We start from the raw sequence: 17010 nt of genomic DNA, 5'->3' as shown, positions 1-17010 counted from the left end.
GTTAATGTGAATTCTAAAGTTCCTGACATATCTTCCAGCGCCCTGTATAAGGATTTCAGTGTTCTTTGTGTGGTTTTCAATGACCTCTGACTTCCAATACTTTCTAACTTCTGGTGCCCTCTGATTTACAGTGCTCTCTGACTTCCAGTGCTCTCTGTGGTCTTCATCATCCTTTGTAAGATTAAAAATGTTATTTTTTACTTGAAAAGTAACGAGGGGACGTGAGAAGCAACGAGGATACGTGAGAAGCAATGAGGAGACGTTACAAGTAAATAAGGGTCATGAAAAGCAACGAGGAAATGTGGGAAGCAACGAGGAGCCATGAGAAGCAATGAGGAGACGTGAGAAGCAACGAGGAGATGTTAGAAGCAACGAGACGTGAGAAGCAACAAAGAGACTTGAGAAGCAACGTGGGGACGTGAGAAGCAGATAAGAGACGTGAGAAGCAACTGTGAAAGTAATTTCCATTGTTCTCTATGAGGCTTCCAGTGAACTTGATAGTCTTCCCGTCCCCTTTACGTGGCTTCCAGTGCTTTTGATGTGGCTTCCCGTCCCCTTTATGTGGCTTTCAGTGTGCTTGATGTGGCTTCAGGAACCCTTTCGGTGACTTTCAGTTTTCTTTATGTGACTTCCAGTGCTCTTGATATGGCTTCCAGTTTCCTTGATGTTGTTCCCATAAATTTGTTTACTTCGCCTTCTTGCTATTATGGTGAATCCCTCATATTAGAAGAAATTAGTAGATATGGCTACGAGGGATGTTACTTATTAATATTATATGGAAACCAGTATCTCTTATTATCTCAAATCTATATTTCACGTACATTAGCTACTTATCAACGAAGTCTGCTATAACTTAGTTTTCATGGGGACTAGGCCATGTTATTCACAATACTCCTCCTGGTATCAAAATTGGCAGCGGCAGGCATGAATAACCAGAGGAGGAAGCTGCAGAAGATCAAGGAGGCTAACACAAATATAGAAATTTCGTAGCTCTCGGTGACGTCGCCGACATATCCTGTGTGAAAGACCAAAACGAGTTATTTGAATAAGTGGTTGACTATAGAACAGGAATAACCAAAATGTTGAGAAAATGCTCTGTACTTCATAATTCAAAATAATACAATAGTATTCAGAAAGGAATTAAGATGGGATAATAGCTTTCAGTTCTGTATCAGAAAAAGTGAAAAAAAAAAATATTGACTTACCTGCGAAAGGGCCAAATGTGATGTATCCTACAGCAGTACAAAACATAATGACCCCGTACATTGGCATTAAGTTTTCAAGGCCCATGTAGTGAACACTAACTAAGTTGAAAATACTCATGAAGGCGCCCACACCGCAGCCCCACATGCCCATCACCACCATCACCCACACAATGTTCCGAGCAAAAACGAAGGCTAAGAGAATAAGTGAATATATGAAATGATTACTAGTATGACACTGGCATGTAGTTTTTTCAAACCATATGCTTAAATTATATACTGAAGAAGCACCAGAACCGTACGGGCCATGCAGGACTCATAAAACGGGAAGTAATCAATTCTGATACATAGGTAACCCCTCCCCTTACTCACCGGCATCGATACACCCTAGGAAATGATTTTTTCTTAAAAGTTTCAACAGCAATTGATTAAATTAAATATTTTGTTTTGCATAAAATAATAACCTAACAATGGGAGTTGCACAAAGGTAAGCTGGTGTATAAAGGCCTCAGCTCAAAACCAAAATATCCCACATTTAATTCTAGGGCCGGGGAGTACAATTATAAAACATTATTTTATTATAACATCAACTCGGTTTATTAACTTCGTCATATATAGACGGATTTTTACAGTTATTTCTACAGGAATTTGCACTCAGCCTGCCCCGACTATGGAAATGTGACTTAACATTACGATGTGCACCACTCCAGACGAAATTTGTTGCTAACTTAACTCACTTCCATGCAAGGGGGAGAGAACTCCTATGGTGATTTTGTCTACTGGTAGACAGGCCGGCAGGAAGGAAGGGTATATCATGGAGCCTCCCGGTTTATAAATTTTGTTTTGCTTACTAGTAGCAGTGTGCTACTGAGTTAATGTAAGTACTGGGTAAAGTTGAACTGGAGTGTGGTGATGTTGGTTGTAGTAGAGTAGATTGTAGGTTGTATATGTTACACTAATATTAATATATTACATTTTTATATAGGTGAGAATTTGTGTCCTTCCTTATAATACACTGACCATTTAAATAATTTGTATGAAGGTACTTGCTGCCCTGGAGTGGTTTCTTTTTCTATTTTAAATAATGTAAATGCCCCTAGATACGGCAGTTCCTTTACCGTTTAGGAGCCAGGACTTTTTATTTACGTTACGCAGTCAAAAAAAAAAAAAAAAAAAAGCTTAACACAAGCGTAGAATAAAATTGCTACTTTCATAACTGAAAGCCTTTTAGGTTATTATTAGCATGCTGAAACTGAATTTGAAATTAGAATTAACCATCCACGTAAGATATTGCCAAGATATGGCAGGCAACATTGATGTGTTTGCCATAACTGAGACGTGGTTTAATTCAAAAAGACGAGACATGCCTGCAGAATGTCACATTCAGGGTTTTAAATTGTTCCAAGTAGATAGAAGTATCGGGAAGGGGGGTGGGGTGGTACTGTATATCCGAGATCGCTTGAACTATTGCACAAAAACGGGTATTAAGTCTGAAGTAACACATGGAGAGTCTGTCTAGATAGAATTTTCAGAAGGGAATGAAAAAATTTATTCTAGGAGTGATATGCCGTCCCCCAAACTTAGATAGGGACTGTGGAAAATTTTTTAATTTTCCGAAACTATAGTGCCTAATAGGTGTTTAATGTGTTTATATGGGTCAAAAATGTATTTGAAAATAAGAGTAGAACCAAGAGTTCCCTTTGCGCATGCGCGGATGTGCGGGGGGGAGAGGCGCGGATTGTTTTGAATGTGGTGAAGAAGCTGAGAAAGCATGGAACCACGAAATTGACATTCACGGCGGCCTAAGGATTAATATAGGCCTCATTTCATAATAAGAAGTGTCGTAACTGTCCCTGGTGGAGAGTGAGGGAACGTGATTTACGGGACCATGGTAATAGAGTGGTAAAAAGTGTGATAAGAGTAGGACGGGGTGGCAGGTGCACGGCCAGGGTGTGTCCAGGGGACATACCCGTGTGTTAATCCTTGCTCATCGGCCTCAGATCTTAATGGAGTGACCTCTAATTTGTATAATAGTTATGAGACGTTAAATCGTCTTGTGAATGGTAATGTAATCAGTGATAATAACATTGAGTTAAGAGAATGCGGGATGTGAAATAGAGCGCCTTGCTCCGAGTGAACGTGTGACTCTCGTACCGGGGATAATGGAGATTTATGGAATCACGACTTCTAACCGGGACAAACCGACGGATACCTCGTCCTGCCGGAATGAGAACCGTGTCGGTGTAGCAGGACATCGAAACTGAGATGGTGAATGGAAGAAATAAGGAGTATCAATCACCCACAGTTAAGTAACCCTTCTAGTTATAACAAACCTATGCTGGCCAGTGGTGTTATGTTTTAATTAGATAGGTTATGAGTGATCCAACTACATCAAGTGACCACCAGAGAACATCTGGTAAGTGGTGGGATTATGTATAAATGTTTTCCTTGATGGATGTATCCAGGTGTATCCTACCCCCCTCCCCTTCATTCAGCTAAACTAATATAATCTATACAGTCCACAATTAATTAGTAGCACCGTACTTGTGGGTGCTACCCAATCCATACTGGTCTCGGATAGATATGGATAAGATTGTGAGGTCGAGGGGACCACTTGGTTCGACCAGGGGTGGTTAAGTTTTCTCACATGTCTACACGGGGTGACTACGGTAAACAATATGATTGTCTCCCAATGAGATTACTGGTATGTATATAATGTTGAGGTACATACAGGTAAGCACCCTAGAAAATTTTCCATAGGGACAATGGGAGTCTACTATGGGAGGAAACTGTTAAGGCCACTATACACGATAGCGTAATAATTCTAGGGGACTTTAACTTTAATCAGATTGATAGGAATTTCTTGACAGGGAATTTAGAATCTAACGACTTCTTAGAAGTAGTTCAGGAATGTTTCTGGAAACAGTATGTGGCAGAACCTGCAAGCGTAATAACCTGCTTGACTTGGTTCTGGCAAACAAGGAAACTCTTGTTAATAATTTAGAAATTACAGAGAAACTCGGCACAACCGACCACAAATCAATTACCTTTAGCACTGAATGGAAGTACGATAGTAGGGATAATTCAGTAATGGTCCCAGATTTTCGCTTAGCAGATTACAATGGGCTTAGAGAACATTTATCATCTGTTGACTTGGGTAACGAAGAAAGCTATCAATATGACAGGTTACTGAACACTATACATGCTGCCCAAAGAACATTTATCCCATATAAGAAATTAGATCTAATAGAAATGACCCAAAATTGATGAATAATAGGCTCAAATATCTTTTTGGACAGAAAAAAGGAATTTATAGGCGCATCAAAAGAAGTGAGGGTCATCTTATTAATCAGTATATTGGCATTAGGGACGCTAACAAGGGGATAAGAAAAGCTAAACGGGACAACGAAATTAAAGTTGCTAGGGATTCGAAAACTAACCCAAAAAGTTTTTTCCAGGTTTATAGAACAAAAATTAGAGATTAGATAGGTCCCCTAGAAAATAACTCTGGGGACCTTACTGACAAGGAGAATGAAATGTGCTCTATTTTTAATAATTATTTTCTCTCGGTTTTTACACAGGAAGACACTAATAATATCCCAGTAAATAATTTTTATAGTGGGCCCGAAGACGATAAATATCACAGTCACTTGTAATATCACAGTCGCTAGCAAAATAGTTATCAGACAGACTGATCGAAGCAAAATAAATCCCCGGGCCCTGATGAACTTTTTTCAAGGGTACTTAAAGAGTGCAAAATGGAACTTTGTGAACCATTGACTAATATTTTTAATTTTCTCTTGAAACAGGGTAGTGTCTGATACCTGGAGTTTACCTGGAGAGAGTTCCGGGGGTCAACGCCCCCGCGGCCCGGTCTGTGACCAGGCCTCCTGATATGTGGAAGATGGCTAATGTAATTCCTATTTTTAAAGCAGGGGGACAAGTCGCTACCGTCAAATTACCGCCCAGTAAGCCTGTCCTAAATTGTAGGCAAATTACTAGTCATTTATAGCAGATATTATATGAAGCTATCCGGATAAACATAATATGTTTAATGATACTCAGCATGGATTCACGAGGGGCCATTCCTGCCTAACAAATTTATTAACCTTCTTCAGTAAAGCTTTTGAGGCCGTTGATCATGATAAAGAATTCGATATTGTTTATGAAGATTTTAGTAAGGCTTTTGATAGAGTACCGCACCAGAGACTGTTAAAGAAAGTGGCAGCTCATGGAATTGGGGGAAAAGTGCTGTCATGGATTGAGTCATAGTTTGCCAATAGCAAACAGAGAGTATGCTTAAATGGGGTTAAATCCGAGTGGGGATCTGAAACAAGTGGCGTTCTACAGGGAACAGTCTTGGGCCCGTTGTTGTTTATAATATATATCAATGACCTTGATGAGGGAATTACTAGTGATATGAGCAAATTCGTCGATGACACAAAGATAGGTAGGATAATTGATTCAAATGAAGATGTCACAGAACTTCAGGAGGATTTAGACAAACTCAGTTCCTGGTCAGAAAAGCGGCAGATGTATGGGCCAACAGGCCTGCTGCAGTGTTCCTCCTTTCTTATGTTCTTATGTTCCTGTCTGTGAGCCATGATTCGATCCATGAGAGCACTTGAGCTGCCATGAACTACCACTTTCTTTAACAGTCTTTGGTGCTGTACTCTATTAAAAGCCTTATTAAAATCTAAATAAACAATATCAAATTCTTTATCGCTATCAACAGCCTCAAAATCTTTAATGAAGAAAGTTTATAAATTAGTTAGACGAGAACGGCCTCTCGTGAATCCATGGTGAGTATCATTAATCAGATTATGCTTATCCAGATGTCTTATTTTAATCTCAGCTATAACTGACTCTAGTAATTTGCCTACAATTGAGGTCAGGCTTATTGGGCGGTAATTTGACAGTAACGACTTGTCCCCTGCTTTAAAAATACGAATTACATTAGCCATCTTCCACATATCAGACACTACACCTGTTTGAAGAGATTAAAAATATTAGTTAATGGTTCACAGAGTTCCATTTTGCATTCCTTAAGAACCCTTTAAATAAAGCTCATCAGGATCCGGCGATTTATTTTGTTTCAGTGGATCTATTTGTTTCATAACCATTTCACTAGTGACTGTGATGTTTCATAATTTATCTTCTTGAAGCACACTATAAAAATTAATTATTGGGATATTGTTAGTTTCTTCTTGTGTGAAACCCGAGAGAAAATAATTATTTAAAATTGTGTACATTTCATTCTCTTTGTCAGTAAGATGCCCATAATTATTTTTAAGGAGACCTATCTTATCTCTAGCTTTTGTTCTATGCACCAGGAAAAAAAAAAACTTTTTTGGATAGTTTTTAAATCCCTAGCAACTTTAATTTCATACTCCCGTATAGCTTTTCTTATCCCCTTTTTAACGTCCCTCTTAATGTCAATATACTGATTCATAAGATGACCCTCATCTCTTTTGATACGCCTTTAAATACTTTTCTTCTGCCCTAAAAGATATTCGCGCCTTTTATTCATCAATTTTGGGTCATTTTAATTCGATCTAATTTCTTTATATTTGGACAGCATGTATAGTGTTCAGAAAGCTGTCATACTGATAGCTCTCTTCGTTACCCCAGTCCACCGATGATAAGTGTTCTCTAAGCCCATTGTAATCTGCTAAGCGAAAATCTGGGACCATTATTGAATTATCCCTACTGTCATAATTCCATTCTATGCTAAAGGTAATTGATTTGTGGTCACTTGTGCCGAGTTCCTCTGTAATTTTTAAATTATTAACAAGGGTTTCATTGTTTGCCAGAACCAAGTCAAGAAGATTACAGTGGACCTTCAACCAATGGCATTAATCGGTTGCAGAGGGCTTCCCGTTGGGTAGAGTATCAGTTATGTTTCACAGAGTTGGGTGTCGTCATCCGACTGTGAGGTGTAGTCTTGTTGTTGTGACGTGACTGTGAGGTGTGGTCTTGTTGTGACATGACTGTTAGGTGTAGTCTTGTTGTTGTGACGTGACTGTGAGGTGTAGTCTTGTTGTGACATGACTGTTAGGTGTAGTCTTGTTGTTGTGACGTGACTCTGAGGTGTAGTCTTGTTGTTGTGACGTGACTGTGAGGTGTAGTCTTGTTGTTGTGACGTGACTGTGAGGTGTAGTCTTGCCCTGTTGATGTTTTGTTTTTTTAAATTTCCTTGATAATGTGAGTATTCACGAAAGCACTTGGAATTTCACTATTTTTTCACAGTGGTTGTTCTGCATATTGTGATATCATCTCTTTACTGTGATTTTATTGTCTGTATATATATATATATATATATATATATATATATATATATATATATATATATATATATATATATATATATATATATATATATATATATGCAAAAAAGATCACAGGATAACAAATGTGAAAAAAATAGTTGAATACCAAGTGGTATCGTGATTTTTCACATTATAAAGGAACTATAAAGTTAACAGGACAGCATAAAAGGACGAAACCACATCTCGTAACCACCTCACAACACCTGACTTTTTATGATGATTTAGATAGGTAATCAGTGATACATGAAGCAATAATCTATCTCATAATAAAGAGTCTAGTTCAGTTCATAAAATTTACTGTTGAATTTGAATATAATAACTTATTGCCTTTTCTAGATGTTTTAATTATTAAGGGGAATCATGATTTTAAACTTAGAATTTACAGAAAACCAGCAAATAACTGTTCCTATGTACACTATTGTTCTTTACATCAAGATAAATGGTCCAAGTCGGACCGAAACGTCGTCGTAAGCTTCTCTCTTTTATGTGCGGGTTATTTGTGTATCGTTCCAGTCACGGTATTGTGCCTTTTTTTTTTGTTATTTAAAGCTATACTGTCTGTATTCTCATCAATGTTTTTGAGAGCTATACGTATTTGCAGCCCCGAATTCATAGATAAAGAAATCTCAAATATTTATGAAATAGCTAATGTTCCAAAATACCCAAGAAACTTAACTGATAAATCTTTTAAATTTGCTAGAAATACCTTCTACTATATGAAAAGGAGCAACCAATCTTATTCAACTAAAAATATGTTGGTCCTCCTTTACCTGGAAAACTTGGTTGATATGCCTTCTCTACTTAAGAATTTTAATATCAAAGTTGATTTTAAAAATCTTGATACAGTTAAAATAACTTTTGATAAAAAAATTCCCCCAGAAATACTGATGGTTGTGTCTACAAGATTCCATGTAAAATATTTGATAAAGTTTATTACAGTCAAATTGTCTATGAATCTGAATCTCTGTGTGTGACTCTGAACCAAGATGTCTCCTATTGAACAAGTTTACCAACAGCTTAAGGAGGAGCTTAGGGTGGCTAAGCTTGAAATGCGGTGATTGATGGAGGAAAGCAAGAGGATTCAGAGTAATCCTCCAATTATGAGTCTTCAGGCCAAGAAGGAAAACTGGATAGTGGCAGGGCAACACAGGATGAAGTTGAGGATCAAGAAGACGGAAGTAGCAGAAACAATGAAGAACAAGACGACTACTTCGGAAACTTTGAATCCATTTTCTATGCTAGCCGACGAATGTGGGTTGTCTACTGGGAACGTATTGAGAACTTTCAAAACAAGAGAAATAACGCCAATGGTTTACCTGGAGTTTACCTGGAGAGAGTTCTGGGGGTCAACGCCCCCGCGGCCCGGTCTGTGACCAGGCCTCCTGGTGGATCAGAGCCTGATCAACCAGGCTGTTGCTGCTGGCTGCACGCAAACCAACGTACGAGCCACAGCCCGGCTGGTCAGGAACCGACTTTAGGTGCTTGTCCAGTGCCAGCTTGAAGACTGCCAGGGGTCTGTTGGTAATCCCCCTTATGTATGCTGGGAGGCAGTTGAACAGTCTCGGGCCCCTGACACTTATTGTATGGTCTCTTAACGTGCTAGTGACACCCCTGCTTTTCATTGGGGGGATGGTGCATCGTCTGCCAAGTCTTTTGCTTTCGTAGTACTAGTTCCTCTAGGAGTCTAGGTACTAGTCCCTCTAGGATTTTCCAGGTGTATATAATCATGTATCTCTCCCGCCTGCATTCCAGGGAATACAGGTTTAGGAACCTCAAGTGCTCCCAGTAATTGAGGTGTTTTATCTCCGTTATGCATGCCGTGAAGGTTCTCTGTACATTTTCTAGGTCAGCAATTTCACCTGCCTTGAAAGGTGCTGTTAGTGTGCAGCAATATTCCAGCCTAGATAGAACAAGTGACCTGAAGAGTGTCATCATGGGCTTGGCCTCCCTAGTTTTGAAGGTTCTCATTATCCATCCTGTCATTTTTCTAGCAGATGTGATTGATACAATGTTATGGTCCTTGAAGGTGAGATCCTCCGACATGATCACTCCCAGGTCTTTGACGTTGGTGTTTCGCTCTATTTTGTGGCCAGAATTTGTTTTGTACTCTGATGAAGATTTAATTTCCTCGTGTTTACCATATCTGAGTAATTGAAATTTCTCATCGTTGAACTTCATATTGTTTTCTGCAGCCCACTGAAAGATTTGGTTGATGTCTGCCTGGAGCCTTGCAGTGTCTGCAATGGAAGACACTGTCAGGCAGATTCGGGTGTCATCTGCAAAGGAAGACACGGTGCTGTGGCTGACATCCTTGTCAATGTTGGATATGAGGATGAGGAACAAGATGGGAGCGAGTACTGTGCCTTGTGGAACAGAGCTTTTCACCGTAGCTGCCTCGGACTTTACTCTGTTGACGATTACTCTCTGTGTTCTGTTAGTGAGGAAATTATAGATCCATCGACCGACTTTTCCTGTTATTCCTTTAGCACCTATTTTGTGCGCTTTTACGCCATGGTCACACTTGTCGAAGGCTTTTGCAAAGTCTGTATACATTACATCTGCATTCTTTTTTGTCTTCTAGTGCATTTAGGACCTTGTCGTAGTGATCCAATAGTTGAGACAGACAGGAGCGACCTGTTCTAAACCCATGTTGCCCTGGGTTGTGTAACTGATGGGTTTCTAGATGGGTGGTGATCTTGCTTCTTAGGACCCTTTCAAAGATTTTTATGATATGGAATGTTAGTGCTATTGGTCTGTAGTTCTTTGCTGTTGCTTTACTGCCCCCTTTGTGGAGTGGGGCTATGTCTGTTGTTTTTAGTAACTGTGGGACGACCCCTGTGTCCATGCTCCCTCTCCATAGGATGGTAAAGGCTCGTGATAGGGGCTTCTTGCAGTTCTTGATTAACAAGGAGTTCCATGAGTCTGGCCCTGGGGCAGAGTGCATGGGCCTGTTCGATGTCATTTGGCGTCAGGATAACATCGGATAGGCTTGTGTTAATCAAATTTTGTGGCTCTCTCATAAAAAATTCATTTTGATCTTCGACTCTCAGTCTGGTTAGCGGCTTGCTAAAAGCTGAGTCATATTGGGACTTGAGTAGCTCACTCATTTCCTTGCTGTCATCTGTGTAGGACCCATCTTGTTTAAGTAGGGGCCAAATACTGGACGTTGTTCTCGACTTCGATTTGGCATAGGAGAAGAAATACTTAGGGTTTCTTTCGATTTCATTTATGACTTTTAGTTCTTCCCGCGATTCCTGACTCCTATAAGATTCCTTTAGCTTAAGTTCGATGCTTGCTATTTCTCTGACCAGTGTCTCCCTACGCATTTCAGATATGTTGACCTCTTTTAGCCGCTCTGTTATTATTTTCCGTCGCCTGTAAAGGGAGCGCCTGTCTCTTTCTGTTTTACATCTACTCCTCCTTTTTGTTAGAGGAATAAGCCTTGTGCATACATCGAGTGCCACCAAGTTAATCTGTTCTAGGCATAAGTTGGGGTCTGTGTTGCTTAGTATATCTTCCCAGCTTATATCGGTTAGGACTTGGTTTACTTGGTCCCACTTTATGTTTTTGTTATTGAAGTTGAATTTGGTGAATGCTCCCTCGTGACTAGTCTCATTATGTCGGTCTGGGGCTCCACGCATACATGTCTGAACCTCAATTATGTTGTGATATGAGTATATTGTTTTTGATATGGTGACATTTCTTATCAGATTATCATTGTTAGTGAAGATGAGGTCTAGTGTATTCTCCAGTCTAGTAGGCTCTATTATTTGCTGGTTTAAATTGAATTTTGTGCAGAGATTTAAAAGCTAGTGTGAGTGTGAGTTTTCATCAGAGCTGCCTCCTGGTGTTATTACTGCAACAATATTATTTGCTATATTCCTCCATTTTAGGTGCCTTAAGTTGAAATCCCCCAGGAGCAAGATGTTGGGTGCAGGAGCTGGAAGATTTTCCAGACAGTGGTCAAGTTTTAACAGCTGTTCCTGGAATTGCTGGGATGTTGCATCTGGAGGCTTGTAGACTACCACAATGACTAGGTTTTGGTTCTCGACCTTTACTGCTAAAACTTCCACTACATCATTTGAGGCATTAAGCAGTTCTGTGCAAACAAGTAACTCTGCAATGTACAGGCCAACCCCCCCCCTTTTTGCCTGTTCACTCTGTCACATCTGTATAGGTTGAAACCTGGGATCCATATTTCGTTGTCCAAGTGATCCTTTATGTGGGTCTCAGTGAAAGCCGCGAACATTGCCTTTGCCTCTGCAAGCAGTCCACGGATGAAAGGTATTTTGTTGTTTGTTGCTGGCTTTAGACCCTGTATATTTGCAAAGAAGAATGTAATCGGACTGGTGGTATTGTTGGTACTGGGGGGTGACACTCTTCAAATCACTAGTGCTCCCCCACTTAGAATATTGCTCAGTGCTGACGGCCACGTTCAAAGCAGGAGAAATATTAGAGATAAAACTAATACAAAGATCGTTTACGACTCACACTGAGCTAGTAAAGCACCTAAATTACTGGGAACGCCTTCAAGTCTTGAACATGTACCCAGTGGAGCGGAGGAGAGAGAGATGCATGATAATATATATCTGGAAAGTATCGACGGCCTGGTCCCAAATCTGCACACTGCCATAACAAGATATTGGAGTGAGAGATATGGGAGGAAGTGTAAAATAAACCCAGTGAGGAGTCGAGGCGCGGTGGAGACAATAAGCAAACACTGTATCAACATCCGGGGTCCCAGACTATTCAATATCTTACCAGAAGATATCAGAAACACGGCTTGAATAAGTGTAGAAGCCTTCAAGAGGAAATCGAACAAGTACCTTCACCAAGTGCCACATCAGCTAGGCTGTGATTGATATGTGGGGCAGTGGGCCTCCAGCAGCAACAGAGTGGTTGACAAGGCAACCACTTGAGGAGCCTGGCCCATGGCCGGGCTCAGAGAACAGAGAAATCCCCGAAACTCTTCAAAAATAAATCAAAGTATACATATATATATGTGAAGGCTTACTCAGCCCTGTAACAACTTCAGACAGTATTACCAAGGCTGGCTCCTCCTCAGGAAAATTAATGAATAGAAAAAGAAATAATAATTCACAAAGATAAACACTTTATCATTTAGTAATGCAAAGATAAAACATTAAAAAATGAAGGTGTATCCTACTTGAAAGAAAAATGAAAAATGAAATGGAAAAATGACATTTGAATTCAACGCTAATATGTACAGTGATACTGGGGTGTCTGGTTGAGGTTGACACTGTCTTGTAGAAATTGTAGCCGTTGCTGATGAGGGGGAGGGGGTCACAGGTGTTTAGTGACAACCCAACGACTAGTTCTTCACAGAGTCTATAGCCTTGAATAGTCAGTCCCTGTGAGAGGAACGCAGGTTCTTAACGACTACAAAGATGAGGGGTAGTGTCCTGTACAATTAATCAGGTAGGTAGATCATGAGGTGACGTCCCAAGACCGGTTTCAGTCTATCTCCTTCAACACTTCTTGTTGGCTGGCAGGTGACCCGATCTGTCATTCCAAGCTGGAAAGAGAGACAGGTTACCCACTGCTTAAGAAATCACTCTCCATGATAAGTGCAAGATACTTAAAAAAGGTGGTGATTATCTTAAAATCTCATTGGGAGCTTAAAACTGAAAGGACCAAGTTTATTATTGGTCAAAAGTGAAGCTTTCAACCAATATCCACTAGAAGAGGCTTTTACTTACAGTTGTGCTGGGAGCTGTGAGTCGAGTGATTACTCTTTGGCCAGAGCCCCACACATCACCTTTTGGGGTGGGGAGAAAGGGGGGGAGGGGATAGCTGAAGCTAGACTGACCCTACCTTAACAAGCAGCCGGCAATAAAACTATCGTTACCATATACTCGCTCGCTACTCCTATCTGTTTAACTTTTCCCTCAGAGAAAGGGGGGGAGGGGATAGCTGAAGCTAGACTGACCCTACCTTAACAAGCAGCCGGCAATAAAACTATCGTTACCATATACTCGCTCGCTACTCCTATCTGTTTAACTTTTCCCTCACACTCCCCCATACCAAGACTTATAGTCAAGGAGTATAAGATGAATAGGCGAGGAAAAAGTTCTAACACGAGGTCGCGTAAGGCAACAAATCTACTGACTGTCACGACTTAACCAGTCAGAGAAATAATTGGATGAACCATTGATATACACAATATGAAACTTAAAAGCTTGGAGTGCCAATGTCCACCTTACGAGGCATCTGTTGGTTCCCTTAAAAGTTTCTAGGTATATTAAAGGTTTGTGATCCATTTCTAAAATAAATTCTTTTCCCAGTAAATAAAATTTAAGTTTGGAGATACCCCACACAAGGGCCAAACATTCCTTTTCTATGGTGGAGTATCTCGTTTCTGCAGGAAGAAGTTTCTGGCTTAGGAAGCATACAGGGAAGGGAGTATCATCATGGTACTGTAGTAACACTGCACCTAGGCCAGTATTGGAGGCATCAGTCCTTAAACAAAACAAAAGTTCAAGAGATTCCTTCACAGACTTTTTAAGGTAGTCAGATAAGATGCCTGTAAGATCAGTGAGGTTCGGGATAAACCGTGCATAAAAAATTACAGAACCAAGAAAGCTACACATGAGCTTCTTGGTTTTGGGGAATTTAAACTCTAATAAAGCTTCGATCTTACTGGGGAGAGGCTGCAAAGAGTTATTAGAAAGAATCAGTCCGAGATATCTAATCTTGTTATACCCAAGGAAGCATTTCTTTGGCTTGGCAGTGAGGCCATGTGAGCATAACCTACATAAAACTGATGTTAATGTTTGGATATGCTTGCTCCACGTCGATGTCATTACATAGATGTTATCAAAATAAATTGAAACATTTGGCATATTACCCAAGACCTTTCTCATCAGTCTCACGTAGGTAGCACAGGCAGTTATCAGTCCTTGGTGGGTAGGAAAAGCGGTGTACTGCTTAGAAGAAGGATCTAACATTACTTGATGATATGCCTGTGCAATATCAATCACTGAAAAGAAGGAAGAGTAAAAAAATTTGTGTAGATTGCTATCTATTAAGGGCATAGGCTCAGCATCCCAGCGAGTTATAGCATTAAGGCCTCTGAAGTCAATAGCAAGTCTATATGAATTATCCTCCTTCTTAACCATGACTACTGGTGTGCAATATGCAGATACTAAAGGTTCAATGATCTTTAGTTTTAATAATTTGTCTACCTCTCGGTCAAATGCATCCCTAAGGTGAACTGGAACTGGGTATAATTTACGTTTGATAGGATTGTCCGTGACTAAGTCAATCTTATGGACTACTGTGGAGATGACACTTGGAATATCAGAAAAAAACGTCTGAGAAGTTACTCACACATTGGAGTAGTTCATGTTTCTTATGGTCATCCAAAGACTCATTAATATTAATGTTTGTTGCGCCAGAGTGGTCAAGAGTCACCAAGTCCTGTAGTTCTCTGTCATAATCTACGTTAGAGGTGTCAATTACGCACACCTTACACTCTTCAGTTGTCTTATCAAGTTTGTGTGGAAAAACTAAATCAAAGTTATTCAGGCAGTTCACCGAATTTCTTCGGTAATATTTCTTAAGGATGTTAATGTAATAAAGCTTAGGTTTCCCCTTGTCTTCTATGAGGTAATCAACCTTCCCACAAATTTTTAATACCTTGTATGAACCTTTCCATGCTACTAATAATTTATTTGACTTGATAGGCAAAAGTACCAGAACTTCATCCCCTACTTTAAAACTTCTCCTCTGACTTTTGGAATCAAAATAGGTTTTGTACTGGTCCATTGACAAGCTTAAGTTTTTCAAAACTATGTCAGAGGTCTCCTCAAGATTGGATCTAAGGTCAAGGAGAAACTGATAAGGAGACTGAACCTCAGCATTCACCTCCTCATTAGTCCATAAGTCATGAAGGATAGACAATGGACCTCTGGCCTGTCTACCATAGGGGTGAAAACCCCAAAGAATCACTGGGAACTTCCCTCATGGCAAACAAAGCACAGGGTAGGTAACGATGCCACTCCTTAGGTTTAAGGGAGCAAGGTTTCCTTAAAATGGACTTGAGAACCGAATGCTGGCGCTCAGTCCTCCCATTACAGCTGGGATGATATGGTGTTGTGAACAGCGGCTTCACTCTCAGAAGTTGGTAGAGATGTTGCATTAAGTCAGATGTGAATTGTGTCCCACGGTCAGACAGAATTGCCCACTCTGGAGAAGATGGACAAAAGGGCTTCAGCCACCTCTGTAGTAGTTATGGTCTTCAAGGGTACGGCTTCAGGGAAACTCTAAGCATAATCAATTAATGTTAATATTTATCTATATCCCCCAGATGAAAGTGGTGATAAAGGACCAACGATGCCAATAGCTACTCTTTCAAACGGTACCTTAAAGACTGGCATTTTGACCATAGGTACTCGCCTGGTACCTCGGGAGGATGACAGTTGGCAAACTTTACACGATCTACAATAGTTAGTGATATCTGAGGACATTTTGGGCCAAAAATAGGTTTCCCTAATTTTATTTACGGTTTTACGGTGCGAGAAATGTCCGGCCACTGGCAGGTCATGAGCCATTTTAAGAACAGTCTCTCTGCATTGACTTGGAACAACTAAGATGGAATAGTCTATCTCATCTGAATTTAATTTGAATACTGACTTGTATAAGATATCTTTTATATATTCAAATTTATATGAAAAGTTTTTCCTTTGGATAACTTGATTTTGTCTAGCTGCATTATGGCAATTCTGAAGAGAAGGGCAATTACGTTGTAAATTGACAAAGGAGTCCTTCGATATATCTTAAGGCTAAAGGCAGGGAAAATCAAAGGATGGACAGTAGGAGAAGCCTGGGGTTTGGTCTGAGCCCTAGTCAAGACATTTATAGTATCGGAGGTGATATCCTCACTTTCATCTAACAAGTGAACCGGTGATTCTACTATCTCGCTTTCGAGAGTAGTATCACTGGTTTCTAACCCCACATGAATATCCCGAGACATTGCCTCATCTGAACTTTCGAGGGGATTCTCTGACTCTGCAGGAAGAGGAACTGAAAAACTGATGTCCATCTTCGGCGATGAAAGGTCAACCTCAGAAGGAAGAATGGCACCTTTTACATTACCTATTAGTATGGAGCAAGAAGTGATGGGAGCTAGTACGGCTTCAGACCAACCTGTGAACCATTTAGACCTAATGTAACAACGGATGGTAGGAAAAGTGTCTGTACGGCCCAAGTAGTCTGAAAGTATAGCAGAGGAATGAGTTTCTTTAAGGTTAGGGAACAGCTTATTAGAAATGACTATACACGTGCATCCAGTGTCTCGTAAAATGGTAGATGCATTAAGTCCATTAACTGTTCCTGAACAGAAGGGTGCTTGGTCATTACAGTCTTTAAAACATCTTCCAACTTTTTGGACCTTCTTAGGACAATCGGGACGTTTATGTCACTTAACACCACATAAATGACAAACAGGAATAAAAGAA

General features: G+C 40.1%; 1 protein-coding gene across 1 annotated transcript in view; it reads right to left on the bottom strand.

The window, feature by feature from the left end:
- Window positions 1-308: 308 nt before the first annotated feature.
- Window positions 309-17010, bottom strand: part of LOC128698117 (monocarboxylate transporter 12) — an 84878-nt gene continuing 68176 nt past the window's right edge. The window contains exons 7-8 of the mRNA XM_070097656.1: window positions 1206-1397; window positions 309-1015 (exon numbers count right to left, since the gene is read on the bottom strand). Coding sequence (XP_069953757.1) covers window positions 870-1015; window positions 1206-1397 — 338 coding nt within the window. The 3' untranslated portion in view covers window positions 309-869. The remainder of the gene's footprint in view (window positions 1016-1205; window positions 1398-17010) is intronic.

The sequence above is a fragment of the Cherax quadricarinatus genome, chromosome 58, assembly GCF_038502225.1.
Source record: "Cherax quadricarinatus isolate ZL_2023a chromosome 58, ASM3850222v1, whole genome shotgun sequence".
Lineage (NCBI taxonomy): Eukaryota > Metazoa > Arthropoda > Malacostraca > Decapoda > Parastacidae > Cherax > Cherax quadricarinatus.
This window is presented reverse-complemented; position numbering and strand designations above follow the sequence as displayed.